Source organism: Coregonus lavaretus (assembly GCF_964263955.1).
Source record: "Coregonus lavaretus genome assembly, chromosome: 1".
Taxonomy (NCBI): Eukaryota; Metazoa; Chordata; class Actinopteri; order Salmoniformes; family Salmonidae; genus Coregonus; species Coregonus lavaretus.
Window position 1 is genome coordinate 14,660,742 of NC_139988.1, and position 19,830 is coordinate 14,680,571.

A 19,830-nucleotide genomic window follows, 5' to 3' on the forward strand; every position below is an offset into this window, starting at 1 on the left:
GTCTCAATTTGTGTTTTCTTGGAAAACTGTGAGTACTATTTTATTATACAATATCAGTACTTGTTGCATTTAAAAACTTGTCTAAGTCTTATCATCAAATGATTTGAGCCAGTGTATGGCTTTGGATTGACTGCATTGTTTGAATGGAATGTTGGCATATTGGTAGTTAACTTGAATACATTTTTCAAATTCATTATTTTACACAATATCTTATCACAGTGCTGGCAAACCACTCTTATTTCAGACCTATTCCTGGATAAACAATGAGCAACATCCATTTTGGAATTATTGGAATTTCTATCAACCACAAAATACGATTTCCCATTGTTCTGAGTAAACTGAAGAATAAACAATGTTATTTTCAGTCAACTATTCATATATTATTCATCACCTAATTATCAAATATTAAAACAAATATATCAAAACAAATCTTGTAAATGTAATGGAATAATCTTATGCTGAGTGTTGATCGTTAACCTTTATGACCCCATGACAGATGTCACAAAAATAAAAAAAGATTCTCTATATTTCGACAGAGAGAATTTCCTATGGTGGTTGGTTATTGTGCCCTCTTCTATTCAGGTATTTAACACACAAACACACACACACAAACACACACACACACACACACCCACACTTAATGTGGTGTAGTGGACACAAGTGTTACCCGATATAGCCTGAGCGATAGAGTGGTGTCAGGTAAGGTCACGTCTCACATTTACTAGCTACTTAAGCACTGAGGAAAATACAACAGAACAGCTCCCTTCACGCTTGATTGCCAGAAACAGCAGACAAGGTTTTCCCTTACTCCTTCGACACAGTTGTCTGAATTGGCACCTCAATGGTATCTTCTTTTCTGTTTCATGTGCAGTAGGTCAATGTATATGTGGGTTGTTGATGGGCTAGTGATGATGCTAACCACTGTAAACGTGATGACCTGTGAGCTTTACACGACTAAGACAGACCGCTGGGTCATACAAGCTGTAGTGTATTCATATTGTGATTTGGATGGACAGAACGGTGTCACACAATATTACAACTAACATAGCAGCTCTCCACTATCTTTACATTTTAGGCAACACTACGTAACACTACGTAACATAAAGTAATAGTGCATTAATGAAAATGTATGCACTCACTAACTGTAAGTCGCTCTGGATAAGAGCGTCTGCTAAATGACTAAAATGTAAAATGTAAAATGTAAATTAAATTGATTTCCAGTGAGTATTAGCTCAAATGCTACGTTAAATCCATTCCAGGACAATAGCACTCTCTCGAGGGTTAAGTGTACATTCAGTTCATTGTAACATACAGCACTTCCTTATATGGCATCTGTTGTATGGTTAAGATACAGTAATTTAACAGATGTAAATGTTCAGCAGTTGTGTTTGAAAGAAAAAACGCAATGCAATTTGCCACAATAGGTTACAACGTGTTTATTAATCTCTTTGATAGACAATGTCGTGCGCATTGGAAGGAAACATGGGGCGACACAGCTATACAACCTTCTAGAACTTCATAAAAAGGCAAACAAAAATGGTTTCACGGATTAATAATTTTATTGAATAGAGAGGGGCTCTGAAAAAAAACGAAATTTGAAGGGTACAATTCAAGCAGGACAGAGAAAATCAAATTCCCAGGAATGGAAGCTGCTGTAGGCTTGAGGAAGTAGACTGGAGGCTGGAAGCTGGAGGAAGGAGAGGAGAATGAACACCTGCTGCTCTCTCTGCGCCCATGGATCTCTCAGGACTGGACCATGATCAGGAATTCTGTGGCGAGAGAGAAAACATAGAATTAGAATGAGAAAAACATTCTGAGATTAGTTCTAATTCTGGATTAGAACAAGAACAGTCTCAGATTAGATCAGAGCAGTACTCAGGAAACATTGGTTATTTATGTAATCACTTCAATAGACAGCCCATAGAATTAGGAATTGGAATACTAGAATGGACATGAACTTTCTTATCAAAGACAGTACAGTATGAAGATAGGCAGAAACTGCTTCTCCAATAGAAATCCCCCAATCACACTTTTAGGCGATGTCATGGCGACGTTGGCTAGCTAAGCTCATGCGCAGAAACACGTCATCGGGTCTAACAGTCATCTCACGCAGAACTGCACATGTGCAGGCCGTCAAATCAAAGGTACTCCTTCGATATAAAGTAGTTTTTGATGAAAAGGAAAACATATCAGTTTGTCACTTTGACAAGGTTGGAGTAATAACATGTTCAACTACACTGAACAAAAATATAAACCCAACATGCAACAATTTCAAAGATTTTACTGAGTTACAGTTCATATAAGGAAATCAGTCAATTGAAATAAATTCATTAGGCCCTAAACTATGGATTTCACATGAATGGGAATACAGATATGCATCTGTTGGTCACAGATACCTTAAAAAAAAAAGTAGGGGCATGGATCAGAAAACCAGTCAGTATCTGGTGTGACCACCATTTGCCTCATGCAGCGCGACACATCTCCTTCGCATAGAGTTGATCAGGCTGTTGATTGTGGCCTGTGGAACATTGTCCCACTCCTCTTCAATGGCTGTGCGAAGTTGCTGGATATTGGCGGGAACTGGAACACGCTGTCATACACGTCGATCCAGAGCATCCCAAACATGCTCAATGGGTGACATGTCTGGTGAGTATGCAGGCCATGGAAGAACTGGGAAATTTTCAGCTTCCAGGAATTGTGTACAAATCCATGCGACATGGGGCCGTGCATTATCATAATTAAATATGAGGTGATGGCGGCGAATGAATGGAACGACAATGGACCTCAGGATCTTGTCATGGTATCTCTGTGCATTCAAATTGCCATAGATAAAATGCAATTGTGTTTGTTGTCCGTAGCTTATGACTGCCCATACCATAACCCCACCGCCACAATGGGGCACTCTATTCACAATGTTGACATCAGCAAACCGCTCGCCACACAACGCCATACACACTGTCTGTCATCTGCCCGGTACAGTTGAAACCAGGATTAATCCGTGAAGAGCACACCTCTCCAGCATGCCAGTGGCCATCGAAGGTGAGCATTTGGTACACTGAAGTCAATTACGATGCCAAACTGCAGTCAGGTCAAGACTCTGGTGAGGACGACGAGACTGCAGATGAGCTTCCCTGTGACGGTTTCTGACAGTTTGTGCAGAAATTCTTCGGTTGTGCAAACCAACAGTTTCATCAGCTGTCCGGGTGGCTGGTTGCAGAAGATCCGCAGGTGAAGCAGCCAGATGTGGAGGTCCTGGGCTGGCGTGGTTACACGGTTGGACGTACTGCCAAATTCTCTAAAACAACGTTGGAGGTGGCTCATGGTAGAGAAATTAACATTCAATTCTCTGGCAACAGATCTGGTGGACATTCCTGCATTCAGCATGCCAATTGCATGCTCCTTCAAAACATGAGACATCTGTGGCATTGTGTTGTGTGACAAAACTGCACATTTTAGAGAGGCCTTTTATTGTCCCTAGCACAAGGTGCACCTGTGTAATGATCAAACTGTTTAATCATTTTCTTGATATGCCACACCTGTCAGGTGGATGGATTATCTTGGTAAAGGAAACATTTTCATTAACAGGGATGTAAACAAATTTGTGCAGAACATTTTAGATAAATACGTTTTTTGTGCATCTCAAAAAAATGTGGGGATCTTTTATTTCAGCTCATGAAACATGGAACCAACACTTTACATATTGTGTTTATATTTTTGTTCAGTATACTTAAGACATTGTCTCAAATGTATGTTGTGCCTTTAGATTTCGAAGAAATTAACAACTAAGGAAGAATTTGTCACTTCGGCTCATAATAATGGATGGAATAGAGCAAATGGAATGGTATGAAACACCTGCAAACCATGTGTTTGATGTATTTGATACCATTCCACCTATTACGAGCCCGTTCTCCCCAATTAAGGTGCCACCAACCCCCTGTGGTTTGCATTAACTTGTACAGTGATTTTTTTTTGTCGAAATGTAGGAAGTTTGCATAGAAAATAGATGAAACAATTGCCTGCTAGGGTGCATTTCAATTTAATAATCTTGTGTCAATAAAAAACAGCTGGACATAATGATGTCACACCTAAAAAAAAAATAGTGTTGAATAAACATTTAGTGGTTGAAGTGTTTGTGTTTCCATTACCCATCAGGGAAATTGCACATTAATAAATTGGTGAAGTCTGTATGCCCTCCCACCTATCTGTTTCATGTCTCAGGTAGCCCTCGAAAGCCAGCATGGACAGAATGCAAGAATTTACTAATATTTGCCATATTCACCATGGTCCGTGCCATGGTGAAACTTGCACTCCTGTAGATCTGAAATAATTGGATGGTGAAACTTGCCAGCCAACCAGAAAAGCAAGGCGAAGCAATTCAGGCATTCTTGAAAGTCAGGACAATCCTTGTCCTGCAAAGAAACATGATTTTTATAGTTGAAAAAATTAGATTTTGCAAGCAGTAGGCATTTAGAATTAAATGTGGAGTGGAGCTTCATAGTTACGTGATGACATCATGTGCCCCATGTACCTTTAAAAGTATTCAGCAATCATAATCTAACATAATTTATTTAAAAAACACTGTTTCCATCATCATTTGTTGCAATAAAGAAAGTTAGACAAAATACAAATCCACCCCTGTCAAACGGGATAAAAATGTTGTCGATCTTTAGAAAATATCTCCTATATCTGCCGTTTCCATTTCACGTGTCGCAATGATTTTGGTCAATGGAAACCTTCCTATTGACTTCTCAAACCCCAAACCCCAGCCTGGTCTGCTTGGTCTGTTTCACAAGCGTTCCCAGAAGTCTCCCGATGTTGTCCGAATACTTATGTAATAAAGTATTTATTTTGTAATATATTTGCGAACATAAAAAAAAAACGGTTTTTGCTTTGTCATTATGGGGTATTGTGTGTAGATTGATGAGGGAAAAAAATATCTTATCCATTTTAGAATAAGCCTGTAACGTAACAAAATGTGGAAAGAGTGAAGGGGTCTGAATACTTTCCGAATGCACTGTATCACATGCCTTACTTTTATTATGCATACCACCATGCACATATATAAGTATTTTTTCACAGAATCAATTCGCCCCCATATCCAAAAGATGTTGGATAAAGCATAACAACAAACCTTACGTAATACAAATACCCAAACACTTACAAAACCTTTTTGTTTGTTATTCCTTCAGTAGTGGGAAATGACAAAAAGCTGACCCAAATGACCCTGAACCAAATCGTTGGTTTGTAACCAGAGAATAATGTTTAGGGGTTGTCTGAATCCTTCATCTGGTTATGCAATCCCAGCCTGGCCAGTTTATGCAGCCCAGCCCTAGATAGTGCTAAAAGCTGGCTGTTAACCATTATTATAGCATCTGGAGGTCCAGACCAGGGTTAAAATAGTATTTGAAATATTTCGATTTCTTTAGCTGTGCTTGATTGAGCTTGTCTGGTGTATTGGAATCAATGGAATAGACCCAAAAGTGCAAATGTCGCCCATCTGGCACTCCAGGTAGGCTCAATGAAACGCTAAAAGTATATGAAAGGTTTCGAATACTATTTCGAACCAAGGTCTGCTGGAGGCTGTGACTTATGGATCTCTGTTTGGCAAGGAGACCAACTGGCATTGCCATTAAGAGCATCTGATTAAGCTCCACAATCTGTTCCTGTCACCCTCAAAACCTTGCACACATGCTACTCTATACTCTACCAGGGTTGTCCCAATGCCTTCCTCATGACCTGAAACATCTGATGTCTGTAAAGCCTACACTCTATCCATTCTCTTCTCTCTACTCTGGGCTGGCCCTTCAAAGCCATACATATGTGTTGACAGTTGTCAGGGCGGATTACAACTCTAAAGAGCATAACGTTAATCTCATACGACAAAATACACATGGCCATACAATGCCATAAATATGAAGAGAGACCCAACCATCGGCATGCTTGGCTTAGATTCTATAGTATTCTGCCATACTGGAACAGGATTTGCAATAGTCAGGAAAGAACTTTAAACTATTTGATACAAGGAAATACTAACAGCCTTACCAAGTGGCTCCTGATAATGCCCCAGCCTGCAGGTGATTACAGAGAGCAACTCACCTTCTACTCCGATCTTGCCGTCGTTGTCATCATCAGCTGCAGACAGGAAGCCTTTGCACTCAGCGTCCGTCAGCGTCCGCGCCCCGGGAACAAACCGTTGCAGGAAGAACCTAGGGGAGTACACACACACACAGACACACACACAATCAGAATACACACACACATTCAATCATTTTGTGAGCCTTACACATACTGTACCACGCGTCTGTCCCATGCGCACACACACACAATTTGGTTTCCAGCACAGCCCTTGTGTCATAAAGGCACTTTGGTTCCAGTTAAACAAGGATTGAAAGTAGTATAGCTAGGTTATATAGCCGAAACATACAAATGATCAACTCTCTGGCACAATGTTCAGCCTGGTCTCTCTGCAGCTTTGTAACAATGTTCAGCCTCTCGCCAGCTTTGTAACAATGTTCAGCCTGGTCTCTCGCCAGCTTTGTAACAATGTTCAGCCTCTCGCCAGCTTTGTAACAATGTTCAGCCTGATCTCTCTCCAGCTTTGTAACAATGTTCAGCCTCTCGCCAGCTTTGTAACAATGTTCAGCCTGGTCTCTCTGCAGCTTTGTAACAATGTTCAGCCTGGTCTCTCTCCAGCTTTGTAACAATGTTCAGCCTCTCGCTAGCTTTGTAACAATGTTCAGCCTGGTCTCTCTCCAGCTTTGTAACAATGTTCAGCCTCTCGCTAGCTTTGTAACAATGTTCAGCCTGGTCTCTCTCCAGCTTTGTAACAATGTTCAGCCTCTCTCCAGCTTTGTAACAATGTTCAGCCTGGTCTCTCTGCAGCTTTGTAACAATGTTCAGCCTGGTCTCTCTCCAGCTTTGTAACAATGTTCAGCCTGGTCTCTCTCCAGCTTTGTAACAATGTTCAGCCTCTCGCTAGCTTTGTAACGAGTGTTTTTTTGCTGCACAGTCTCTATATGCATTGTCATAGAAGGTGAGGGACTGTGAATTGAGTAAAATCTCTGTTATACTGCATCTGTCCATGAACCAAATTGTACTTGGGTCATACAGTTGGTGTCCTAAATTCTGCTCGCTGGCACATTTATATAATCTAGTCAGCACATTATATAATGTAAATATAACAATTATACTTTTTTTAACCCATGGATTATATTAAGAAAACGGATTAATGGTAGCCTTCCATTAAAATGACAGGGGAGTTGGATTGGACAATTTGATCTCATTGGCATTTGTTGCACTTGCAACAAAAAAATAGGTAATTGTATTAAATAGTATTGTCTCCTGTCACTCCGCATACATTTAGAAATGTTCTCTGTGGTTCTGATGGCTCAGCAGGTTGCCACCGGCACGGTTGGTGGTCCTGTGTGTTTCATCTGTAAGAGTGTGCTGCTGGCAATGCCAAGGTCATGGGTTCAATTCCCGCAGGGATCATGTATGCTTAGTAAAAATGTACGGTATGTAGTCACTGTACTGTGAGCTGTTTTGGATAAAAGCATCTGCTAATTGGCACAGTTGTAGTTTTGAATCCCACCAAGGCCACATACAGCCAACTGAATGTACTGTACGTGTTAATGATAAGTCACTTTGAATAAAGGCGTCAGTAAAATGACTATGTAATTTGCATTCCTATGTTATCATTACACAGGAAATTGGTCGCAAGTGTCCCCCCTTCTAAAGGATCACTCCAAATGTCATACTTGAGCTCTGACTCCTCGATGTAGCCACTGTTGTCGTCGTCAAGGATCTGGAAGACATCTTTGACTTCTTTGGGAGACTTGGAGGTCAGGCCACACAGCTGGAAAAACTTCTTGAAGCTGAAGGAGTCTGGGGCTGAAGGGATTAAGGGAGAACATGTCAGAGGAGGCTGGTGAGGGGAGGACGGCTCATAATAATGGATGGAATGGAGTGAATGGAATGGTATCAAACACATGGAAACCATGGAAACCAGGTGTTTGTTGTGTTTGATACCATTCCATTCCAGCCATTCCTATGACCCATCCTCCCCTTTTAAAGTGCCACCAGCCACCACTGGAACCCATGCACCCATAAATGCACCACCAATGCATGCACACACAGACAGTGGACATGCAGCATGTGAGCGTGCACAAACACACACACACACACACACACACACACACACACATACACACACATGTTAGAGTTCAGGCAAGGTTGACTCGCTGAGGAGCTTAGAAGGTAGCTTGGCTGCAGTCCAGATTGGACATTTCTCCCTTTATAGGCTGGCACACAGACACTCTTCCTAAACTGGTACAGTCCTCTTCACCCCAGCACGTGGACTAAACCCATCCTCAGGATGCTAAATTCTACTGCAATAGTCTGTGGGCTACTGTCAGCATAGTACTGAGTAGGAAGCAGTCTGGCTAACAATAACTCTTACAGTACATGATAACAGTCTGTTACAATCTGACCATCTCTCTCATCTCTCTGTTTTCCTCTAATTTTCATTATCTCTGTCTCTATCTTTATCTCTCTCTCTCTCTCTCTCTCTCTCTCTCTCTCTCTCTCTCTCTCTCTCTCTCTTTTCTCAGGTAGTCCTGCCTCCTGAAGTAAGACCTACCTTGGAACTCCTTGACGGCATTCTCGATATCCTCCGCAGAAAGGATAGAAGTGAGTGACATATTAATCCTGTAGGATTGAGGAACGTAGTAAATTATTCCGAATATTTCTCAAATTAATCAATTTTAAGTAACCACAACCAACAACACTGCCATGAATTGAACAACACAACCTTTAAAACCTACTTATATGTCCCTTTCTCTCCCTCCCAGGTGATGACTTCTAAAAGTACTGCTTTAGTTCGTTTTCTCTGTCAACCTCTTTCCTCTCCTTGCTCTGATAATCTGCTGATGTCAATTTAGTGAAATTATGTTGATGTCCCTGTTCTGTTTTTGGCGTAATCTGGCTGCTGGATCCGATTCCTCTGATGTAGGCGATTTGAAATTATCTGTCAAAAAGGCTATCGATGAACACGCAACAACACTTCTGCATGCAGATGCATAATGACGTCTGCCAAATGGATTAGGAATAGTCTAGGCTACTTATCGAAAACCTTCAAGCCCAATTCCGTTAAAAACCCAAATCCGAGAAAAATTACCTAAAAGAGTGTCTGCCAGGTAAATGAACCTGCAACTTCCTCCGCAGCGTATCACCTGAGCCGCACTAGGCTGACTACCTGAGCATCACTCTGTCAGCAAAGTAACAGCACGCACACGCACACGTCACACTAAAAACTCAAATAGTGTTTTATCCTACTCACCGCTTCGATGGTCTCGCCTCGCCGGTGTCCAAAGCAGAGGATGTAAGGCTTTGTGGTGACTGATGACAGCGGATGAGGATTTATATATGGACTGGATGCACCGACAATCTGCAACGCTTGAGTTACCTGTCCGTGTATCAAATGATCACAGCCAGGCCCCTCTCGAATTCCTTACCTAACTAATTAACCGTTAGCCTACTATTTATATCCGCCTTGACTGGCTGATGCGTGCAAATAGGCACTGCACCTGTACCGCCCTTCTACTATAGCAGCAAGTGTTAAACGCATCTCTCTCTCTCTCTCTCTCTCTCTCTCTCTCTCTCACCCCCCCCCCCCCCCCCCACCACTTGGTGCACACACACACCACAATTTTGCTGAGCTTACCTTTTTTTTTTTTTGGTGTGGGGACATACAAGACTGTAAAATCACCAGGTAATCAGCTCAAATTGATTTTAATTTAGAAAATCTGTTCTCAAGTATTCCCACGCATAAATAGAGGCATATGGGATCTTATCCCAATGTAATAAAGGTTTGAAATGATTCTGTGTTTGTCAAATACTATATCTGTTTGGGATTCTTGTGGCCAATTTGCAGTCTACAAATTATTTATACCTTTGTTCCGGCTCCTGACCATCCCCTGCCCTATAGTCTTAATTGGTGGTAGTCATTAAATAGTGCCAAAAGATGTTTAACTTTAAATTATATGATAACATTGAGAAATATTATTAACAAATAATGAATAGAAACATCTACTGACAGATCCATGAACAGATTAAAATTAGCATTGCATGTTAAGTAAGTAATCCCAAAATATTAATTCCCCTACTATTCTGTCAAAAACCAAGTGGGAGCAGATGGGGCCAGATTATCTAATATCTTCTCATGCTAATCTAATGTAGGCTGTCAGACAGATATTACACTGGCCATCCATCAGCAAATGGCATGGCAATTTAACCATGTCTCACCCCACCAGGAATAAGGTTGCGCTTGAATTCAACATATTAACTCACCTATATCTTAATCTCAATACTTAGTGCAAGTGAATTAAGGCTACTGTACATGTTATTTTACAGTTTTAGACATTTTTCTTTCAAAAATCTGTTTTAGTTTATGAACATGCAGGAAATGGTTAGAATAAAAACTCTTGTATGAAATGTTTGCTCTCTTTACTGCACGGTTTTGTTATACTCTCAGGGTATGAAACAGTGTTCAGTTCCACTGTAAAGGTGAATAGCCCACACACAGTATTCTGCCTCCATGTTGGCTGATAGCCAGCACACTGTGGTTGTGATTCCACCTGGTCACTATAACAACCAGCTTGGCTGTGGTGAGGGATGTGTAACCTATCAGTGGAGGTTTCAAAACTTCCGACACAGCAGCAGCATCTCTCATGACTTCATTAAGGTGGTGGGAAGACCAAGGGAATCATTTTTCTCTCATTTATACTCGACCCCAAACCCAGTCCAACCCCTTACCAACCATTAATCTCTTGACTGACCCATCTTGATACATGATATAAAGGAAAAAGAAGAAACAGGTTTGTGAAATGTACATCATTTGATTCAGTGCCAGACAGTGCCTCTGGCTTTAGATCATTTGATTTGGATACCACCTAGTGGTTTGTCTCTGCCAATGCAGAGCCCCCAACATAACTTCTGAATCAAACTGGAATCAATCAAGCTAGTGGGTTGGAAATTAAAAAGCAAACAGCCTTATCCCTTATTGATATTTAATAAGCATATGTAACAGTGAACAATTGGCCGAATATTTAGGAGCCATTCTGGCCTACTGATGTGGATGTTGTGTTGTCTATAGTTTATCTGTCTTCGGTCTGTGGTCCTCTGTAGCTCAGCTGGTAGAGCACGGCACTTGTAACGCCAAGGTAGTGGGTTCGATTCCCGGGACCACCCATACACAAAAAAAATGTATGCACACATGACTGTAAGTCGCTTTGGATAAAAGCTTCTGCTAAATGGCATATTATTATTATATTATAGTAGGTATGGTTCATGGGTCACTGGTCACGTGTAGCCTATAGGCACACAGAAGACCAGGAAGTAGGGATGCACAGGCCATAAAGACAGATAGAGGACTCTAGTGCCCAAAAGCCAGTTTTAGCATGGGCAGCGCCATTGAGGACTTTCAACATTTTGAAGTAGTCAACTGGGTAGAATTTATGGTTTAAGGAAGGATCACATAATTCCATCCAGGTCATCAGGAGGGATCAGCCAATGAATTATACTCATGAGCAAACATTCCAATAACTTATCAATGACCCAAGCCCAGCTCATTTAATCCCTACCATTGTCGCTGAGTTGTCATAATGCTTCAGCAAATGTACATTATCCCAGGGGCGTTGGAAGACACCATTTAAGTAAGCTAATTTATGTCCCTCTAACTGGCCTGAATGCCTCTGCTGATCCTACAGCTGTTGTATACAGTAATCATGTGCCTATGAACCAGAGTTACACTGTTAGCACTGAGGCGGTGCCCAAGCAGGAAGTCCACTGTGTGCAGCTCACCCTGCACTAATAAAAATAACCTCAGCATGTCTACCTCTGCTAAGCTTCCCAGTAAAGCAATGAAAACAATCAAACATCCCAGAAAAGTGCTAAAAATAGCCCACGTTAACATATGTAGTTTAAGAAACAAGGTTCAAGAAATCAATAATTTGATAGTAACAGATGACATTCGTATTCTGACAATCTCTGAAACTCACTTAGATAATACCTTTTATGATACAGTGGTAGCAATACATGGTTATAAGAAAATACAGAAATGCCAAAGGTGGAGGTGTTGCCGTTTATTTTCAGAACCACATTCCTGTACAGCTTAGAGAGGATCTCATGTTAAAAACGGTTGAAGTAATATGGCTACAGGTTCATCTGCCTCACATAAAGCCCATTCTGGTGGGAAGCTGCTATTGACCACTAAGTGATAACAGTCAGTATCTGGATAACATGTGTGAAATGCTTGATAATGTATGTGATATAAACAGGGAGGTATATTTTCTGGGTGATTTAAATATTGACTGGCTTTCATCAAGCTGCCCACTCAAGAAAAAGCTTAAAACTGTAACTAGTGCCAGTCAACCTACCAAGGTAGTTACAAACAGCACAGGAATGAAATAATCAACATGCATTGATCACATCTTTACTAATGCTGCAGAAATTTTCTTTAAAGCAGTATCCTTAAAAAATACAATTACAAATACAAATATATAACTGCAGGTGGTAGTAAATCGCAAACCTTGGCTTTATACCTGTTCAAACAACACACTCCAGGTGGAGTAAATACAAATACATAATTTCCAATCCCCCATATACAGTTGAAGTCGGAAGTTTACATACACCTTAGCCAAATACATTTAAACTCAGTTTTTCACAATTCCTGAAATTTAATCCTTGTAATAATTCCCTGTCTTAGGTCAGTTAGGATCACCACTTTATTTTAAGAATGTGAAATGTCAGAATAATAGTAGAGAGAATGATTTATTTCAGCTTTTATTTCTTTCATCACATTCCCAGTGGGTCAGAAGTTTACATACACTCAATTAGTATTTGGTAGCATTGCCTTTAAATTGTTTAACTTGGGTCAAACGTTTCGGGTAGCCTTCCACAAGCTTCCCACAATAAATTGGGTGAATTTTGGCCCATTCCTCCTGACAGAGCTGGTGTAACTGAATCAGGTTTGTAGGCCTCCTTGCTCGCACACACTTTTTCAGTTCTGCCCACACATTTTCTATAGGATTGAGGTCAGGGCTTTGTGATGGCCACTCCAATACCTTGACTTTGTTGTCCTTAAGCCATTTTGCCACAACTTTGGAAGTATGCTTGGGGTCATTGTCCATTTGGAAGACCCATTTGCGACCAAGCTTTGACTTCCTGACTGATGTCTTGAGATGTTGCTTCAATATTTCCACATAATTCCTTGTGATTTTCCCATGATGTCAAGCAAAGAGGCACTGAGTTTGAAGGTAGGCCTTGAAATACATCCACAGGTACATCTCCAATTGACTCAAATGATGTCAATTAGCCTATCAGAAGCTTCTAAATCCATGACATCATTTTTTGGAATTTTCCAAGCTGTTTAAAGGCACAGTCAAGTTAGGTATGTAAACTTCTGACCCACTGGAATTGTGAAATAATCTGTCTGTAAACAATTGTTGGAAAAATTACTTGTGTCATGCACAAAGTAGATGTCCTAACCGACTTGCCAAAACTATAGTTTGTTAACAAGAAATGTGTGGAGTGGTTGAAAAACAAGTTTTAATGACTCCAACTTAAGTGAATGTAAACTTCTGACTTCAACTGTATTTGTTGGTAAATATATATTTTAAATATATTTTCCTTTGTTATTTTCTCCTAACCCTACCACACCCCTCCCCTAATTGGAATAAACTAATGGACACCAATACTTACTTCCAGCTTATACATACTATATACATTTTACGGCCACAGTATATTTTATATTAGTTATCTTGTTTCTTTGTTATTTTTGTTATTTTTAGTCACACCCTTCAGCTCCCCTCAACCCCTCCCATCTATCTCTGAACACCATTCAGTTTCGATGTCTGTTAGCCATATACCTGTATTTTTCAACTGCGATGTGATGTTTCACAAAAGTCCCGAGCCTTTTATTCATAGTTTCTACAGATTGTAAATTAAAAATAAAAATGTTTTGCTAGAGGATTATTATATTATTGATCGATTGACTATGGCTTTTCAAATCACCCAGCAGTGCTATTTTCAGTGTTAGCTCCAGGTACATGTTGTAATTCTTCAGCCATTCCTGAACCTGCAACCAAAAACAAGCTACATATGGGCAGTACCAAAACAAGTGATCTAATGATTCTGTCTCTTTGCAGCAAAATCTGCAGAGCTGGGATGGTTGTATGCCCCATATACAGTGCATTTGGAAAATATTCAGACCCCTTCACTTTTTCAAAATTTTTGTTACATTACAGCCTTATTCTAAAATTGATTAAATTAATTGTTTTCCTCATCAATCTACACACAATACCCCATAATGACAAAGCAAAAACAGGTTTTTTGAAATGTTTGCAAATTTATTAAAAGTAAAAACAGAAATAACTTATTTACATAAGTATTCAGACCCTTTGCTATGAGACTCGAAATTGAGCTCAGGTGCATCCTGTTTCCATTGATCATCCTTGAGATGTTTCTACAACTTGTTTGGAGTCCACCTGTGGTTAATTCAATTGATTGGACATGATGTGTCTATATAAGGTCCCACAATTGACAGTGTATGCCAGAGCAAAAACCAAGCCGTGAGGTCGAAGGAATTGTCCGTAGAGCTCTGAGACAGGATTGTGTCGAGGCACATATCTGGGGAAGGGTACCAAAACATTTCTGCAGCATTGAAGGTCCCCAAGAACACAGTGGCCTCCATCGTTCTTAAATGGAAGAAGTTTGGAACCACCAAAACTCTTCCTAGAGCTGGCTGTCCAGCTAAACTGAACAATCGGGGGAGAAGGGCCTTAGTCAGGGAGGTGACCAAGAACCAGAGGGTCACGCTAACAGAGCTCGAGAGTTCCTCTGTGGAGATGGGAGAACCTTCCAGAAGGACGACCAGCTCTGCAGCACTCCACCAATCAGGCCTTTATGGTAAAGTGGCCAGACGGAAGCCACTCCTCAGTAAAAGGCACATGACAGCCCGCTTGGAGTTTGCCAAAAGACACCTAAAAGACTCTCAGACCATGAGAAACAAGATTCCCTGGTCTGATGAAACTAAGATTGAACTCTTTGGCCTGAATGCCAAGCGTCACGTCTGGAGGAAACCAGGCACCGCTCATCACCTGGCCAATACCATCCCTACGGTGAAGCATCATGCTGTGGGGATGTTTTTCAGCGGCAGGGACTGGGAGACTAGTCAGGATCGGGGGAAAGGTGAACAGAGCAAAGTACAGAGAGATCCTTGATGATAACCTGCTCCGGAGCGCTCAGGACCTCAGACTGGGGTGAAGGTTCACCTTCCAACAGGACAACAACCCTAAGCACACAGCCAAGGCAACGCAGGAGTGGCTTCGGGACAAGTCTCTGAATGTCCTTGAGTGGCCCAGCTAGAGCCCGGACTTGAACCCGATCGAACATCTCTGGAGAGACCTGAAAATAGCTGTGCAGTGACGCTCCCCCTCCATCCTGACAGAGCTTGAGAGGATCTACAGAGAAGAATGGGAGAAACTCCCCAAATACAGGTGTGCCAAGCTTGTATCGTCATACCCAAGAAGAATCGAGGCTGTAATCGCTGCCGAAGGTGCTTCAAAAAAGTACTGAGCAAAGGGTCTGAATACTTATGTAAATGTGATATTTCAGTTTTTTTACGTTTTTTTATTTGCCAACATTTCTAAAAACCTGTTTTTGCTTTGTCATTATGGGGTATTGTGTGTAGATTGATTAGACAAATAAAACAATTTAATCCATTTTAGAATAAAGCTGTAACGTAACAAAATGTGGAAAAAGTCAAGGGGTCTGAATACTTTCTGAATGCACTGTATAACATTCAATTGGTTGCAAAATGTGTATATAATAATTTAAATAGAAAACTCTAAGTTTTGAATCCGGCTTCGTTTTGTGTATCAGTTCATAACCTGTAACTGTCCATTCTTTTGTCCTGAAATTTAACTTTCTTATTCATCATAATTTTCTTTAACCAATTTTGGTCTTTAAACAGGGCCGACAGACAAGTTCCTTACCTTGTCCCCCTTCCACTTGCCTCTTCCATGTTTGCGGTAATGCTGCAATTAGTTGGTTATCATTTTGAATAGAGCAGACGTTTCAGTATATTTTTGTTAGCTGCATGTGTGACATAACACCACCAGTCCTATTTATGATATCATTTACAAAGATTATACCATTTTAAATTTTCTTTCTCCAAAAATAACATTTTTTAAAATCAATTAGTATATTTGAGTTTAACCATAATATTTGTTGTAATATTTGTTCTGTCTTTTCTGGTGGATTAAACTGAAATCGAAACCAGCTTTCTATGGCTTGTTTTAAAAATAGCTATAATTTTGGAGATTATTTCATTTTCAAATAACTGAAAGTGAGAAGTTATAATCTGAATGAAGGGAAAAAGGCCATTCTTGAAAACGGGGTGAGCCATTCTTACTAATCTGCTAGAAAACCAGTTCAGATTTAAGTATAGTTTTTATCTGACTGATGCCTTAAGTGAGAGGTCCAATGTTTTAATATTTAATCATTTCTGCCCTCCGAATTCATATTCATTATATAAATAGGCCAGTTTAATTTTGTCTGGCTTGCCGTTCCAAATAAAGTGGAATATTTCATTTTCAAATAACCGAAAGTTAGATTTAGGTCTTGGTGACTCAGAAATATACATGACTAACCACTTAATGTCAGCTACTATATGACACATGACTGTTCCAGTTCAACCATTGACCTCTCAACTCCTCACCTTAGTTACTATGTGGTGATCATTTTGATGATAAATAGCGGATGCTCCACTTGTACCCTTTTCATACTATCCTACTGACACTAACTATGCTGGTTTCGATATTTTATTTTTCCATTGTCCTTTTCAGCAACTATGGGGGATGCGTAACCAGGCCAGCTCAGTACAGCTTGGTTTGGCTTGGTTTGGTTCAGATCTGTATTGTGAGAAAAGCCCTATTAAAGTGGGTCAGGTGATGACAAAATGCCCCTCTAGTCTAAGTAGATACTTGCATATGGAGTGGTACTGAAATTCAAGCAAACTCTAAAGACAAGACGAGACACCATATTGAAAAATAACGTTTATTCTCTTCTATATCGTTCGACGTCCATTTCCCAAAAAGTGCATCATTGATTTGACACTAAAGCGAAACTCAAATGAACGAGGACAGGGGAGACACATCCATGCTACATTTACATTCAAAGTGGATGGAAAGATGCACTATGGGTAGACAGTCACAGACTATGTCTGATATGACACCCTATTCCCTATGTAGTGCACTACTTTTGCCCATCGGCTATGGGAAAAGGTAGTGCACTATCTATGGGATAGGGTGTCATCTCAGACACAGTCACAGTCACGTGTATAAAAGTGTTACGATGAAAAGGGGGATGTCTTGGGTCAAGTTGTCATTCAGATCAATAGGTGTTGGTCAGGTCTTCATTTATCCTTTGATCATGGCAGCGAACTCTGCAAACGTGAACACAAAAAATAATATGAATGGTTCAATCATTTCTTATTCAACAGTTTATTTTCAATAACTGAGATTGCAAAGACTTGCAAGGAACATGTATATCTTGTTGTTGAAAGAATGTTCCCAAATTCCAAAAGGAATGTTCCCAATTCCATAAGGAATGTTCCTCACCATCAACTCCAATCATGCCATCACCATCCTTGTCCCCATCAGCCAGGAAAGCCTTGGTCTCAGCGTCAGTCAGGGCTCTGGCAGAGGCAGAGAAGTTCTGCAGGAACAGCCTGGATGGATACAGGCAATCAGCAATGACCGTGAATAAAGCCTATTCTGCTGCTTTCCTTCTCTACTCATATTTTGCTGAGATAAAAATACAGAAGGGGTTTAAAGTTAGGTCTTGTTTTGCCCCCACACTAAACAATCAGTCAAGCCCTATTCAGGGAACATGGCATTCACTCTAAGGAACATGATCAAACTCTCCCTGTCAGCACACCATCAGAACTGTGAGCCTGGTGAGGCCCTGTGTAGCTCAGTTGGTAGAGCATGGCGCTTGCAGCACCAGGGTTGTGGGTTTGTTTCTCATGGGGGGCCAGTATGAAAAAAAAAATTATGCACTCACTAACTGTAAATCGCTCTGGATTAGAGCGTCTGCTAAATGACTAAAATTTAAAAATGTAAATGCATGAGAGAGCAGGCATAAACCAGAATAGTAGGTGTTAGATGATGAGTGTAATATCAGAGGGGTCATTACTTGAGCTCATCCTCCTCAATGAAGCCACTCTTGTCCTGGTCAATGACGTAGAAGGCCTTCTTCACGTCATCGTTGGACTTGCTTGCCAGGCCAACCTTGGCAAAGAATGCCTTGTGGTTGAAGGAGTCAGCAGCTGTGGGGAGATCAGGTATCCATTAAACTGCTGTGGGAGGATTTCACAGTTACAGCTATTTTGAACAATGCTGCTGGGCCATGGCTGTACCCGCTTGCTCAGAGCTTGTCTAGTGGTAGAACTGCTGCCCCCAGACTGGACCACACTCCCCTGGAGGCAGCGGTTCAATATTCCAGTCTAGTCACTCTTTTCTGTGCTATATCCCTCTCGTCTATCTCCTCATCAACCACAAAAAGAAAGGAGAGAGAGAGAGAGAGAGGAGAGAGAGAGAGAGAGAGAGAGAGAGAGAGAGAGAGAGAGAGAGAGAGAGAGAGAGAGAGAGAGAGAGAGAGAGAGAGAGAGAGAGAGAGAGAGAGAGAGAGAGAGAGAGTGTGTGTGTGTAGAAAGTGAACTGAGGCGTTTATAAGAGGTTTACCTGTGCAAGCAGCGAGGGCTGCAGCAACATCAGCATCGTTAAGACCGGCGAAGGACATGTTTAGCTGTGGAGAAAGCGGAGAAGATCAGTTACAGCAAAGCAAATGTTATTCTGTTCATCACCTGAAACTACTCATTTCATTATGCTGAAACTTTATCCTTTATCCAAGTTGGATATTTGGAAGATTGAACACCCCATATTAAACAATTGCATTTCCTAATAATATAAGTGGTAATAACATAGTTATTGTTATGTTATTAACATCTGAAAATCAAGTTATATTCTTTTGGTTAGTTTTGGTTATTTTGGTTAGGATCGGTTATTTTGATTAGTTTTGGTTCTTTTGGTTAGGATAAGTTATTTTGATTAGTTTTTGGTTCTTTTGGTTAGGACAGGTTATTTTGATTAGTTTTGGTTCTTTTGGTTAGGATAAGTTATTTTGATTAGTTTTGGTTCTTCTGGTTACGACAGGTTATTTTGATTAGTTTTGGTCCTTTTGGTTAGGATAGGTTAGGACAGGTTATTTTAATTAGTTTTGGTTATTTTGGTTAGGATAGGTTCACACTGCAGAGAGCATCAGGATGGATAGTCCTCTATTCCAAAGCCCGGACTTGCAGGCAGTGAATGATAAAGTATATCATCCCAATGATGTAGCCTGGGGATTTAGCTTCCATTTGGTTCCTTGATTATTCCAAAGGCAAAAAAAAGACTTTTCCTGAGTTTCTTTAATTGAGATAGCCTTTATAGTAGATACATCCACCATGTTCTGTTCCATAGCAAGGTGTAGTAAAACCGAAGGGTTGAAGATACATGCAAGATGTTGTCGACCTGACAAGATGAAGATTTATCCCTCTGCAACAGACTCACCTCAGGTTTGGCTCTAAGGCTTGAGTGGATTCGCAAAGATTATTCTGCCAACTGGTGTAAACCCCCCTGCCCAAGCCCTCGAACTTATATACCCTACTCGCCCGAAATGTGAGACATAATGTAATAGACACCGCATGCAAAGCAGTTGGTTGAAAATGTG

General features: G+C 40.7%; 2 protein-coding genes across 2 annotated transcripts; both read right to left on the minus strand.

Annotated features, from left to right (window-relative positions):
* Positions 1-1,743: 1,743 nt before the first annotated feature.
* On the minus strand, positions 1,744-8,699 carry LOC311122470 (parvalbumin, thymic CPV3-like; the record flags this gene model as incomplete). The annotated part of the gene is made up of 4 exons (XM_084158068.1): positions 1,744-1,769; positions 6,097-6,206; positions 7,758-7,890; positions 8,639-8,699. The coding sequence occupies 4 exons, from the start codon at positions 8,697-8,699 to the stop codon at positions 1,744-1,746; spliced, it is 330 nt and encodes a 109-aa protein (XP_084014194.1).
* Positions 8,700-17,365: 8,666 nt separating this feature from the next.
* On the minus strand, positions 17,366-19,699 carry LOC311108476 (parvalbumin beta 2). The gene is made up of 5 exons (XM_084151104.1): positions 19,671-19,699; positions 18,804-18,867; positions 18,256-18,388; positions 17,679-17,788; positions 17,366-17,503 (listed from the first exon to the last, which is right to left on the minus strand). Exons 2-5 carry the CDS (start codon positions 18,859-18,861, stop codon positions 17,478-17,480), a joined length of 327 nt encoding a protein of 108 aa, XP_084007230.1. The 5' UTR covers positions 18,862-18,867; positions 19,671-19,699; the 3' UTR covers positions 17,366-17,477.
* Positions 19,700-19,830: the final 131 nt, after the last annotated feature.